At 44.5% G+C, this 13995-nt stretch overlaps 1 protein-coding gene across 1 annotated transcript; it reads left to right on the top strand.

Moving 5' to 3' along the window:
• The first annotated feature begins 282 nt into the window (after positions 1 to 282).
• LOC8040032 (vesicle-associated membrane protein-associated protein B) lies at positions 283 to 13847 on the top strand. The gene is made up of 8 exons (XM_029982884.4): positions 283 to 402; positions 475 to 564; positions 6379 to 6531; positions 6631 to 6734; positions 7262 to 7342; positions 8294 to 8380; positions 11449 to 11547; positions 11931 to 13847. The coding sequence occupies exons 2-8, from the start codon at positions 513 to 515 to the stop codon at positions 12147 to 12149; spliced, it is 795 nt and encodes a 264-aa protein (XP_029838744.1). The 5' UTR covers positions 283 to 402; positions 475 to 512; the 3' UTR covers positions 12150 to 13847.
• The last annotated feature ends 148 nt before the right edge of the window (positions 13848 to 13995 follow it).

Below are 13995 nucleotides of genomic sequence, written 5' to 3'. Positions count from 1 at the left end.
GAAAGCATAGATTGTAGAGAGAATTCATCTCAAACCATGGGGAGCGTTTGCAATTAATGACGAACGCCACCGGTGGAGATTGGTCGCAAGTACGCATTCGCTGCGTTTTCGCATAGCAAAGAGAAAAACAGGCGTAAAGGCGGAGACGCTCACAAACGACAACGCGTTCGTCGCCTCCTCGCAGCTGTACACCACGTAAAACCATTCGAGCAGTTGGAAACTCTCTGTAATGTAGGCTCTCTCGGCAGTGAGGTGGAGTTTGGCGACATCTAGCGATGTCACGACGAGTCTCTATGACCTGCACTGCCTGCACTTCGTAACGTGTCCCTCCAGATTGCGCCTTGAATTTCCTCTTCCACACTCGCTGCGCATGCGCTCATGTTCATCCCTCGGACGCTGACGGTAGGGTGAATTAGGCCTATTGGGCCGGAGATCAAGGATAGTGGAGTATTTCACGGTCATTTCTCTGTCCAGGTTGTAAGGAACCACCGCTCGTGACCACAAAGAGGAGGATGAGCAAGCAAGTGCTAGTCTTGGAGCCGGACTCCGAGCTCCACTTCAAAGGTACAGGGCACGTCTGCAGTTTTCGAACAACATTTCTCGACGCAGGGGGGCCATATTGAGGATACGGGCTTCATGTAGCGCTCCAGTTTTCCTATGGCACCTTTTTTCAGCTCCTCCGGCGTCCAGGATTGAGCTCCTAAATAGCTACCTTACGGTGCAAGCATACGCTCAAGTGATTTACGGCGTTGTAGCTTCTGCTATGCTCTTTTGCCGGGTCCGGGTCGCGGCAATGGTTTCCGAGTATTCGCTTATTTATTTGTTTTTGCTTCCCCGAATTAAATTGCAAAAGGGCTCGGCTCGTTTCCAAACTGCCTCTCGCTGTTCGTCGTGAAAGCTGTCATTTCCTGGTCGTACGCGAGCGCAGGGACGGACGCACTCGCCCAAAGTCTGTGGGAGGCAGCCACAAACCTCCCTTTCTCCATATTGTTTTGTGGATGTTGGAAAAGAAAAAAAAAAAATCCGCTTTACCTCTGAAACATGTATCGGGTGATCCATGTGGTGAACCTGTCGCGATCTAAAGTTTGGATATATTCTCAACGTTGAAGACCATCGGCCTCCCCACCGCGCCCCTCCCCGTCTCAGATTTTCCGTATCGGCCAAGTTGACGGGGCGAGTGTGGATTTGAAGCGCCTACTAGTGCAGCTGAGACTGAAATCAAGGCAGCCGGCAGCGCTTTGATATGGCGCTCATAGGCGTATATCTCGTTCTCTTAAAGTGCTGCCGTAACGGTTATAACCGGTGTGTGTCACCTTATCCAGTGATTTTTCATATGCCATATAACACGTAGGCTATGGTCCACACTCGTCCTTGTGGGTGTACCAAGCCGTGTGTATTGTCTGGATCAAGGCTATGCACCTGAATACCTGCTCACAGTGACCCACTTGTAAAATGCTTGATACACTTAAACTGCCTTCATGTCGTCGGTAATCCTCACTTGCGTGTGTCAACTTGGGTGGGTTTTGCTAAATGTCAAATTTGTGTTTCTCTTGATTGCAACACCACTGCTTGGGATAACAGAACCTGACATTTGTCACATGTTAAGCCACTTCCTTGTAACCCCTTTATGACCTTCATGTGCAGGAATTGCTCATAACAACCTTGACTTTGTTCCAAGAGGTTTGGATAACTACTTCTTTCCATTGTCTTGCAGTAGGTCACAAGAAATCATTTTGCATTTCATAGTATATTACTACATAATATGGAGTGTTAACTATGGGGCAAGTTACCAAGCTCCACTGAATTGCATACCAACCGACAAGGCCCATGTTTAGCGAGTATGGCATGGGATAGTGTGAACAGCTTCTCCTGTTGCCCTTCTCACCTCCCTCTTAGTGTTCGACAATACTAGGAGGATTATCCTAAGAGTTTAACTCCATGGAGTGAATATGCTGCAAAAAAGCAATGAATTTTACTTCATGTAGTCCCACTTCTAACATATTTATTTCTTCATTGAAGAAGACAGGAAGAACATGTTTGTGGAAGTACTGGCATAGATACGAACAGTGAAATGTAGAAATTGGGTCATGTGTAGAGGGTCTGAGCACGAAAGTATTGTAAATTGGAATGTTATTGTCTGCTGCTACCTCATTGTGTAAGGTTCTCAGAACTTTTTTTCCATAAAATGTTTCTAGTACGGGAGGTTTCCTTCACTATCAGAAGTGGATTTGGCATATTGCAGCAGACAGCCCTTTGGTTAAAAAATTTAATGCTTTAATGTAGTAGCACTAGCACATACCTGATTTGGAAGGAAGCAGGTTAATTTGTTTAAAGAAAGAGCAAATATTGTTATAAACCTTGGATTTTTTTTCTCACTTATTTAGCTTTATTTGTATGCATGTTTTAGTGTAATTGGCATCCACTCAAACCTTAGTCATATCAAACAGCTGGGAGCTGTCAATGGATGCTGGTCTTAAAGTACACACAGCAAGAATGTATGGTGCTACTCTATCCCATTGGGACATGGAAGGCTAGCACAGCTGGTTGTAATCTACTAAAACAGTCATGTACAGTTTAAAGTAGTTCAAGATTGTTAAAAATAGTAAAAAAGTAGCATGTTTTTAAACATGTGGTGTGATACAAATGCAGAAACATGGCAATGGCTTCTTTTGTGGAAAACAAGTACATTGACACAGGGAAGTTCCTTGACAGAAATCTGGGATGGGATGTTGTTTGTCTCAATACATTTGCCCCATTTTTACCTATTAAAAACTGTGCTCTATTTTTTCCTCTTTTTTTTTTTCCTTTTTTGTGAGCCATAAAGTAGTTTTATTATGCATGTATAAGAGGGAAGTCTGTTTTAGGTATATTATTCCAAATCTGACAGAAGTGTTACCTTTGCATACACTTGTCAATTGTGTAAAAGAAACTCCACTGTTTGCATGAGAAACTCTGAGCTTCTCATGCAGACAGTGTGGCTTCGTCTCCTACGAGGAAGTTGGTACGAATATCTGTTTGCTTTCTTTGTAGACACAGTTGAGCGTGGGGGACTGCTGTCACTTTCCTCCTTGTGTCCACTACCAAGCCTGTCCTGCGTAAAATGCCTGTTGGGTGCTAGAGTGGAAAAGGGGCAAGGAAGGCATGGTAGAGCCGTGCTGACTGCCTCCCCTTTGTTTCTCTCTCCTTTATTTCTCCGTCCACTCTTGTTAACTCTCCCTTACCTGATTCATTGACCAGGGTGTATCTATTGCTTGTTTTTTTTGTTGTTGTTTTTTTGTTTTTTTTATTAAGGGTTATATAAAATTATACTCGTGGGCATGATTTTCGCTGATCTGTGACAAATTTGCTTGAATGTAATTACGAATGGAGGTATTGGGTGACATTGCATAAGCATTACTTGTTGAAGTAGGTGTACTGAATGCACAGAGATGTATGGGAGAGTACCAGCTCTGTGTATATTGTGCCATAAAGGTTTAGAAATATGCCAATCTCTTAAGTAAGCTAGTGGGTTAGCATCTTTGATCAGCTATTCTACATTTAAGCACTATATCTACTTTAATAAAATCTTCTTTGTGATCATTTTTAGGTAGACACATATCTTCAGAGGGACATATCTGAAAATTTGTTGCTGTTGGCTGGTTTCATGCAGGCTTCTCTTATTTATTTTATTTTTTTGACTAAGGCTGGCTTGGGGAAGGCACGGAAATGGGAAATAGTGACGTGCCAAGCTTGTTTGATTTAGCTGCACTGCCCTGCCCTGCACCTGGGCAGTCATGCAAGCTAATCAAATGAAATTACTAGGTCAGTAGACCATTCCATTTAGCGCTGTCTGGGCGTCATTATTTTGTTCAACAGCAGCGTCCATTCCATGCATCCGGGAAATTCAGCAGGTTCGGCGGAATAAAAAGAGAGAGGGCACGCGCCCGACTCCGCTAGCAGACGACAAACCGGGAAGTCGCCATTCTCCATCTTTGGGCTGTACCGGCGGGCTGTACGGAACATCGAACTCTCGCTTGTGGCCGCCGTTGTGAAGTGGTTCGCGTTTTTAGAATAGTTATGGCTACTCCAAAATCAGCCTATAGCTCTCTGTTGTTCTTTTTCGGTAAATGATCAACTAGCATATCTTTTTTCCTTTACTTAAATAGCAGTTGAGTCAGCCGGCAGTACTACCCTCAACTACTGCGTGTATTGCGGCAGGAGAGCATGTTTTTATTTATTATTTCAGACTTCCACTCGTGGTCGCGAAAGGCCTACACCGGTACAAACTTTGTATAGTAAAAAAGGTACATAGTTCGACGTGAGCGCGTTGGTGAAGTTTAATAAAAACAAAGAATAAACATAGGGACGGAAAGAACAACACTTCTTTCGCTGTGTTCTGTTGTTCTGTTGTTCTGTCCGTCCGTATGTTTATTCTTTCTGTTTTTATTTAAAAAAGGTACAGCAACCGGATTTTCTTTTCGCCGGAGAGACCGGCCAATCTGACACAGTTTTCCCTATTTCTTTTTTTATTTGCACGCAGGTAACAGCGCACTTGGACCCTGTTAGTCTTTTTATCTAGCATAGTATTACACAATAACTGGCATACTAAAATCTGCACTTGAAATTTCCAGAATAACGCGGTTTTAAACAGAATTTGTACGCCAGCCAGATGCTAGGTACAGCCCACTCGGCGGAGCAGACGACATGCGGGGTGAGAGGGGGAGGGCACTTTTTCTCTCTATTACTCTCTCTGCTATGACCCTAATGGAACGGTCTATAAAAGGCGAGGCTAAATGTGAAAGCGGTCGCTAGTTTCTGCGATCATATACCTCATTGAGAGCCCTGGGAAAATGGGAGAAAGTACATAGCAAAATGGAGACTGATGCCACCCCTGGAGAACAGTTGTCTTCTGCTGTCACATGATACCAGTCATCAGTTATGAAAATTGTGACAGCATTGGTCTGTGTTGGAAATCATGCAGATTTCTTCAAAGCATTAAAAGCTTTGGCTGTTTTTTTGTTGTTTTTTTTTTTTGTTTCTTTAGCTATCCAATATTACATTTTCTGAATACCTGGGCTTTATTGTTCCCAGCATGTTATTTACTATTGCTAAATTCGGGATGGTAATTGAGAAAACAGCAAATGGGAGTGATGCCAAAACCGTCATTCAAATTTCCCCATGCTTTCTGATGGCATGAGTTCTCTTAGAAAACTTGCAGGTCTAGTAGGCAGTCTAGAAAACAAAGTATGCTGCATATTTGTTCCGTGCTGCTGAGTGAGTGCCAGACAGCTTCCACAGTGTTCATTTGACACCATCAAACTTCTTACAATTTGTTCGGAACAAGTTCTGCCCGAACATTGCACCTGGGCTTGCTGTTGGCTTAACTTTATCAGTTTCACTACTGTAAAATACCGGGGGAGCACCCAGCCCACTTTTACTGAAAACTGGGTTAATCTATAGACGTGGACGCTTGTCCGGTCAAATCGGGTGCTTAAAATTTGCAGAATTCCCTAGTTTGGGAAATGTTAATGGGTGCTTGAACGAAGTGGGTGCTTCTGTGGTAGTTTATGGCAGTAGTGTGTTTAAACAAGTAAATAAAGGTGAAGGCCAAAATTAGAAATTCATTAACTTTGCAAATATATATATATATACATACATATAGATATATATTGTTTGACCTATTTGAGTTACTAGGGCAAATCAGCAATCATGGAAAATTTGCCACTGTTCCCCTTTAATGGATGGCACAATCTTTCTTATAATGTCACTTGGTCTTTGGCACTGATGCAGGTCTTACACCAGCTTTGCCATCATCATTCAAATTTATGCTTACTATGCTCTTTTGAATCTGCTAGTTTCAATGCCATTTTTGATGCCTATTATTAGTTTTCGAGTTTCAGCAACTGTTTGGTTCCTCTCTAAGCATTCGTTGTGGCTTGCACCGAAATGTTCAGATGCTTGCTGTAATCAAGTCTTTAAGCATATACCCCTGTGCAGCATTGTGGATGCCTTGAGCACCAAATTCGGGGAGATGTGGGGTTTGTGCCCATACCCTTGCATATTGTAGAAGATAAGAGGTGTCAGCTCCAGAGTGCCTTGGATGTTCTGAACTCTTCTCTACTAGTGTACCCTTTCCAATGCATAACAGAATTGATTGTCAAGCTTTTCTTTCGATTTTGAAAGGTAGCTGGCCACAAGAGATGCTCGAGAGCTCTGTGGTAAAAGTGCCCACTTCATCAGATGCTCCTCGGGGAGGCTGGGTACTCCCCAGCCCTGCCTTTTAAGATGTCTCCTTGGCTGCCTGCCGGGTTTCCTTGATGTGTCGCACATTGTGTTCTGGCCTGCAGCGAGACTGGGATGCGACCCTGTAGTGATGGTGCGTGCCATTTGCTTGCCCAGGCCCCTTCAACGATGTGGTGACCTCATACCTGAAGTTGTCCAACCCAACGGACCGGCGCATCTGCTTCAAGGTGAAGACCACGGCACCCAAGCGCTACTGTGTACGCCCCAACAGTGGCATTCTTGAGCCCAAGCAGGCCGTCCATGTGGCAGGTGACGTGCCACACCTTATCCTTTTTTTTTTACTCCTTTTAGAATTTTTGTTTGCTGCTCACAAACTTATGGTGCTGTGTTGCTGTCTCTTATTTCTAGTAATGCTCCAGCCATTTGAGTATGATCCCAGTGAAAAGAACAAGCACAAGTTTATGGTGCAGACCATGGTTGCTCCGGATGGCGACGTCAACCAGGACACAGTGGTGAGGAGTGTTTTACTTGGTGAAGCCTTGCCAAAGCCTTTCTTTTCCTCCTTATCATTGTTCGATGAGCACTTGGACTGTTGCATATCAAATTCTGAAGTTTTTGAACTGTTTAACTTTCATATCATTGGTGCAGCTTTAACCAGTTCCTACACTCCATGTTAGCTAAAGAAAAGGAATGTGTTTGACGGATTGGCAGTTGAGCTTTAAAATTCATACTTCTAGTTCCTCTGCACATAATCGTCTTCTTTTTGTCTTTTAAAATAAATGTGTGGGAAATCGGTCATTAAACCTGACTTTGACCTTGCTGATTGCCTACAAAAAGAGTTTTTCTCGTGTTCATCTTCTGTGCCACTGTATTAAGCTATTGTCTATGTTTATTAAAGGGAATGTCTCAGTACGACTTTGAAGTCTGTTATACTTGGAAAGGGGATGAGCAACTTGTTTGTGCAATGTATCGCAGTAACAAGGAAAGGGCTGCAATTTGATCAGTTGTTCCTTTTTTTTCTTTTTTTTGTTGCTTACAGTGGAGAGATGCAAATCCTGAAGCCCTCATGGACTCTAAGTTAAAGTGTGTCTTTGAAATGCCTGCTGAGGCTGCCCCCCAGGTAGGTGTTATCCTTTCTTGGTAGTTTGCACAGTGATGAATGCAGCCTTCCCTTGTGGCGTGGTTTAAATTTGGTGCTTGACTTGCTGCCTGGCTAGGACAAATGCTTGCCCTCCTAGGAGTGAGGCACTCCTCCAGCGTAACGGCCCTGACTCGTGGCCAGACGTCTAATTTGGCTTGTGATGCAGCGTGCTAACATGCTGCTAGCGAAAGCAAAGATGCTGCGAGTCACATAACCCTAGGAGATGGCTTTTCGTTTTCTCAAGTGCTTTCCTCAAAGATGGGCAACGTTAGTGTTGTGGCTCTGTTAACAGGCTCGCCGCAGAAGTGGTGCTTGAGCTTCTCCCCAAGACGTGACTTGCTCCATGGTTGCTCTCGTGTTGACCATTCTCTGTTGCCATCCTCAGATCCAGAATTGTAATGATCACAAAGGCATCTCGATACTGGTGTGCTTTTTCGCTGTGTTCATGCTGCATAAAGAATGTGTGAGAGAGTCCTCGAAGGCACACTCATGGTGCAGGTCATGTTTTTGCGCCTGGACCTCCCTTAGGGGTGTTATCTGGTGAACTTCTCTTGCACAGAAGAGCCAAAGGTTTGACGTGCGCTTCTAGCTCCTAAATGAGCTGGAGCGTACAGGCACACGCTGGGATAAGTCAACCCGAGTCAGTGGTTGCACAGGGAGAGTTTGCAACGTGCACTCCCCACCTCGCCCTATTTTTTTTCCTCGTATTATGGTTCCGAATCCCAACAGAATACAGTTTCATTGCGAGGCTTCCTTGGTCGTCGAGTCAGTGTGTTGCCTCTGCGGGACTCTCTCCTCGCTGTCTTGTCTGGCATCCATGGCTGTCGCACGGCATGCCGTCCTGTTACTAACTCGTGACCTCTGTCTCTCTTTTCCTCCTCCCTGCCCCGACCGACATCCCGCTCACCCTGGGACGCCCCTCTTGCATAGAATAACCTAGACCTGAGCACGTCTCACGGTGACGAAAAGGGAGCTGCCCCTAAGACACTTACCGAGTCCGCCCCCAAATCCCCCAAGGTGAGTGGATGGTGACAAGGTGCCACCTGTCTCTGCTCTGGCTGTGAATCCCCTTTCCCTGGTTGCTCGAGCATCGGGACACCCTTCTGGTTGGGTCTCCTGGCGGCCAGGCGGTAGTCACTAGACTTGCTGCATACCTTGTCCAGTTGATCAGTTCATTGCATCAGGGAGGCTACCACATTCTGCCAGTCCCTAAGGGTTGCTGTCGACGCTTTTATGGGCAATGTTCGGGTGGGTTTTCCCTTTGGAAGTCTGGACTACTTAGTGTAAATTCAGTATCCACAAGTGTTGGAAGGTAGTGCTGGGGTATGGATACTCAAACCACAAGACTTGTATAGTGAGATATATTGGAACACTCCCCAAAGTTCTTCATGCAACCCTTGATGCATTCCATCTAGTGTTATTTGCACTTGTTTATGTGGTCCCACTGTCCTAACTTTGTTGTATTGGCCAGCAATTGGTGTAAAAATAATGCACTACTGACCGTGACGTGAAAAGTGTCGCATCATCATTGGGTAGCTCTAGAGTTGTCGCTTTTTCCGCGGCTTTTTTTAATATCAGTCTGAGATGGGCACATTGCGAGGACTTGGAAATACATTCCTATCTTGTGTTTTGATTTTTGGGTGACCTGGTTTTCTCTCTCCTTTGTACTATAACGAGTTCCCACATGGTCAGAGTATACTAGAAGCCATACCTCCATAATATGAAATGGAAGGGCATTCCCAGTTATCACACCTTGACGTGTGACGGGGCCTTAGATGCACCAGATAATTTGAGTTATTGTGTTTAGGTGGTCAGTTTCACAATGAAAGTGACCATCATGAAATTATTTTTTCACCTTGACTATCTAGTTAGTGCTGAGAATAAACACCTCAATTTATAAAGCATGAGATGTAGATCAAATTTAAATTACAGGTGCTGTTCATTTTTTAATTTTCATTGACTATTTATAGGTCTTTTATTTCTTTTCCTTAACTACCATATTTTCCGGTGTATAAGACACACACCCCAGTTTTCGCAAGTTTCTTAGTAAAAATGAGTATATAAGACGCAGCTGTGTATAAGACGCACCGCCGAAAATTTTGGAAATAAAGTGTGTCTTATACACTTGAAAATACGGTACTCCCTCTTCCCCTGGGACAAAGGGCGACATTCCTTATGTAGACGCGCAAAGAAAGAAGTTTATGAGTAACATAGCTTCTCTATAAAATTTTAGAATGTGAATGAACCTCTGAAATTGTAACAATGTTTACCTGGTGCAGCTTGAACAATTTTGGGTGTGTATTTTGTTTTAGGAAATACTTTGAAGCAAATTGGAAACATACTAAGACCTTCATACTCTTCCATGTCCAAACCATTTACATGGATAGGCACCTAGTATTTTAAATTACCTACTTTGTAGTTGCACTTTTATTCCCACCAGTTCGTTGTCTACATTAGCAGTCAGTTTACTTTGTGAACCTCTTCATCATTCCATCAGAAGAAACAAAATGGAAGGAAACTGCCAAGAAGTTGTGAGAGATGTGAAGCCCATTTGACAGCATTGTGATTACCAATTCTTTAGATCGGTACTTTTCCGAAACAAGACCATTGGCTACCAACATTAGTACTGTTGTTTTATGCTAGCAGTGGGACCTGTGCTTCACTGAATCCTGCCTCTTTTGTGGGTTGTCCAGTGCTCCGGCCAACGTTGATAACTTGCTAAGGTGCCAGTGTTCCTTCCTTCTTCCTATGGGTGCAGATAAAAACACGAGCCTTGTTGTAGGCTCATAATTGTGGTACAACAATTCATGAAATGTTTTCATTGAAAATGGAAATTGGCTCCTGGACTCTTAGCGAGACTCAGTCTGGTCTGGCAGGTCATATGGAATGTAGCACTATGAGAAAAACGTAGCAGCAGGTTTTCCTCATTTCTCATACATTTATTGGCTCGCAAAGAAAGTGCCATAGCTTCTATAAATATTTTTGCAAAAGCTGAACTTTTGCAAAGATAAGGCTCGCTATGGGGTAGAGAAGACCATCCAAAATGGGAAAATATGGCAATATTCACAATTGTTCTACGAACTCCCAAATGTTCCACCTTTGAGTTTTCTGGGACCTCGCTGCTGGCATATATAAAGCATGCTTGGTGCAAGTGTTGTCTCCTATGTAACCATGTCCCAAAAACACCAGTGAACCAAGAATGTGTGGAACCTACAGTGGTGCAGGCAACCAATGTTGCTCTACGACAAGCAATTTATTTTATTTGGGTGTTGCTGGGAATACTGTAAACTACTTAAATTTCACAACTTGAAACATATTGCGCAAAAATTGATCTTGCGGGTATATAGCCCCATGCTAATAGATGCATAGCATATCACTCCAAATCGCGAAATTTTGGGCTCGCGACGTTTTTAAAGCCAGCGCTCCACAAAACTTGCAAAATATTGAACCCGCGAAAAAAAGCTGTTTACAGTATCCCATGGAATTATTCGTACTAACAAATGTCTGCTGTATGATTTAAGAATTCAGCCCATGGAAGATACCATATTTATATAGCCTGTACAGTACTAATAATTGTGTGTAACTCAATGTCGTAGCCAGAAACATACAAATGTTGACCAAGATCCAAATGCGGTCCAAAGAGATTAAGTTGAGTGCTGCCATGTCTGTTTTAAGTGGAGTGACATTAGGGGCTGCTTGGAAACTGCTGTAGGTGTTTGTGGTCATTGGTTGTTTCTACGAAGGAAACATTGTTTCACATTGTTGCATCTGAGTTGCGGATGTCTGATACTAGTTTATACAAATACAAACCTGTGTCCTACAAACAGCCAAGGCACTGATTTATCAACTTTGCTCCGTACAATTGCCTTATGTGAATTTCAATGGAACTCTGTGTGGAAAATGGCTTTTACTGGTTGTATGTGCAGGAATCTTTGCTGTCAGTTTAGGAATTGCCTATCAAAAAATTGTGCAAATCTTTCTTCGCTGTCAGCTTTTGTTTTGACCTGCTGCTTAAGAGGCATAGTGCCTTTTGAGGCAGCTCCTGGCACGATGCTTTGAGCTCTTTGTTCGTGGATGGGTTTCAGGCAAGCTTCTTTGAAGCTGACCTGAAGAGAGTCACCGAGGAATGCCGGCGACTGAGGGACGAAGTGGCCAACTTGCGCCAGGAAAATGCTGCCCTCAAGGTGGGTCTCTTGATCTGCTTTCTTAGTTGCCCACTGAATCCCAAAGTTGCAGCCACTGAGATTGTCTGTCCCTGCAAACATCCATAACCACCAGTGGGAAATCAATGCACTAAAACCAGGATCTAGAATAAAAAAAAAAAAAAAAATGTGGGTTGTGGCAACTGCAATGTTCGCAGTTTCTGTTCTATTGGGTGGTCTTGGTGCATCGGGCAAGGGCAAGGAACTATAAAACGGATTCAACTCGTGCCTCGCGAAATCGGGGGCTCTTTTGCTATGGCTTGCTTCCTACCGAAAACAAGGCGCTTGAGCACAGGGGGTGTGGAGCAAAGAAAATGCTGCTCTTTTGGCCACTGCGAGTGCTGAGAGGGCTCTGGGTGGTGCAGGAGGATGGCCTGCGGCGGCGCATGCAGAACATCACCTCGGCCCCCACAGCCTCGGAGGCAGTGACCGCTCACTCGGCCCCCGAGACTGGCTCGCAGCCAGCCCATCGTGCCAAGGAGCACTCGCTGGCTCAGCCGGCCGGCATCTCGCCCTTGATGCTCACCCTGTTTGCTCTGGCCATGGTGGTGACGGGGGTGCTGGTGGGCAAATGGCTCTTCTGAGGCTGGCCGGGCAGCACCCAGAGAGCAGTCCCTCCTCCCCCACTGTGACCCGCTTTACCCTTTGCCAGTGAGACGACACTGACAGGCAGGGGCCAGAGGAACAGCAGTTGCCCCTCTCCTCTTCGTTTTTGCTCTCCTCCTCGTGCCTGCTTCTCTTTTTTTTATGTTGTTCCTCGCTACATTACAAGTCTTCGAAGCCTCCCCAACCACTGTCCTGTCCCCCCTTTTTTTTTGTTACCCTGTACACTCCAGCTCATTTACGAGCAGCATTCCCTCCGACTTGTATAAATCCGACTCACCTATTCAACAAAGGTCAGCTATCAGCTGGCACCCTTTTTGGCAATTTAATTTAGATGCCTTTTTTTTTTTTCTCGTGTGTCCTTTTTTGTTTTGGGAGGAGGGGGTAGGGGGAAAGCAGAGTTGATTGCGGTACATTGTCACACCGAGTTTTTTTTTTTTTTTTTTTTAAGATTCGGTAAAGTGGTTGGACACTGGCTTTTGAAGTGTAATCGAGGGAGGTGAAATTATCAGTTGTAGGTATTTTCTGGTTAGTATGTTGCCTACATCGCGAGAAGCAGCAAGAATCTAGCCAACAGGTGCTTTGGAAGGCTGGTTGGGAAAACCAGCAAGCTGCTGCCGTGAATTGTGCTTATGGAAATCTTGCGATTGGAGGCTGTAGTCGAAATCCTAATGCCCGTCAACATGCGACGGTGGCCTGGACAACGGTTTGTGCCTTCTGTTGTCCCGCCCCCGGGTGTTGACTTGTTCCGATTTTGCCTTCCGTCTGACAGCTTGAGCACGCACAGAGGTGCTTGGTTCTGGGTGGCTGCGAGCTGTGTGCAAGGAGGATGCGTGCAGGGGAAGGAAGGTCAGCTTGGGAGGCAGTGACAGAACACACTGAAGGGGAGGGAGCCTGTGTCAACATGTCGTCGCATCCTTTATTTAAGCGCCAGGAAAGAGCTGTCGCTAACTACTGCAAGTGTTGAGACCAGTTTCCTTTCACAATAGCAACTGCAGACCGCATTTGACAAATAAAATTTTCCATAAACTAACGCACCTCTTGGGGAGAGGGGGGGGGGGGGGGTCCATTTAATTGCCTTGTTATGCTGTCAGACCTGGTTCTGTCTTTTTTTTTTTTTATTATTTTTGTTTGTTCAAAGTTGTCTTAATGTGACGAGGCCCTTGGAGCAATCTGCATCTGCTGACAAAAGTGATTGTAACCAAGGCAGTAGTCTTTAACAGCTGCGCTCCATTGCCCGGTAGCTCTTGACCTGGGTTTTGTTTGGTATGGAACATTTCAGTGGGTTGCACCACACTGCACTGTCCAGTTTTTCCAAGCAAGTTAGAGGACTTCCGAGGGTTCCTTATGAACCACATTAGGCACGATCGTTGCTGCTGCATCTTAGGTCTCTACAAAGTAAATGACAGAACTGTCCAAGTGGTGCAAAGACTGCATTGGTAGGAGATTTGGCATCCCTTTGTTGAGACTGTGAAACAGCAGTGGAAACAAAGCGTGGCTGTGAGAAATGCGTGGTTTTGCGTATTTCAAGCCACTGTATTTTGATTTCTCTTTCTTTGGCGGTGTGTATCTTTCTAGGTTTGACTTTGTGCCCAGCTTTATTATGTGAGCCATCTTGGCTAACCTTAGGGAATGATGTATGAATATAAAAATGCTAAATAAAAGTGGTTGAATTAAAATTCATGGTTTTGCTACCTTTTCCAGCATACAAGTTCAGGTATGCAGTAATGTGCATTGTGTAGGAGTGGCTTTTCCAACATATGTCTTAAAACTGATGATCGTCACACAGGTGGTTAAACATCTTTTATGATATGCCCATTAGTTTCC

This window comes from Ixodes scapularis, unplaced genomic scaffold (genome assembly GCF_016920785.2).
Source record: "Ixodes scapularis isolate PalLabHiFi unplaced genomic scaffold, ASM1692078v2 PGA_scaffold9__187_contigs__length_104089568, whole genome shotgun sequence".
Classification (NCBI taxonomy): Eukaryota; Metazoa; Arthropoda; class Arachnida; order Ixodida; family Ixodidae; genus Ixodes; species Ixodes scapularis.
This window is presented reverse-complemented; position numbering and strand designations above follow the sequence as displayed.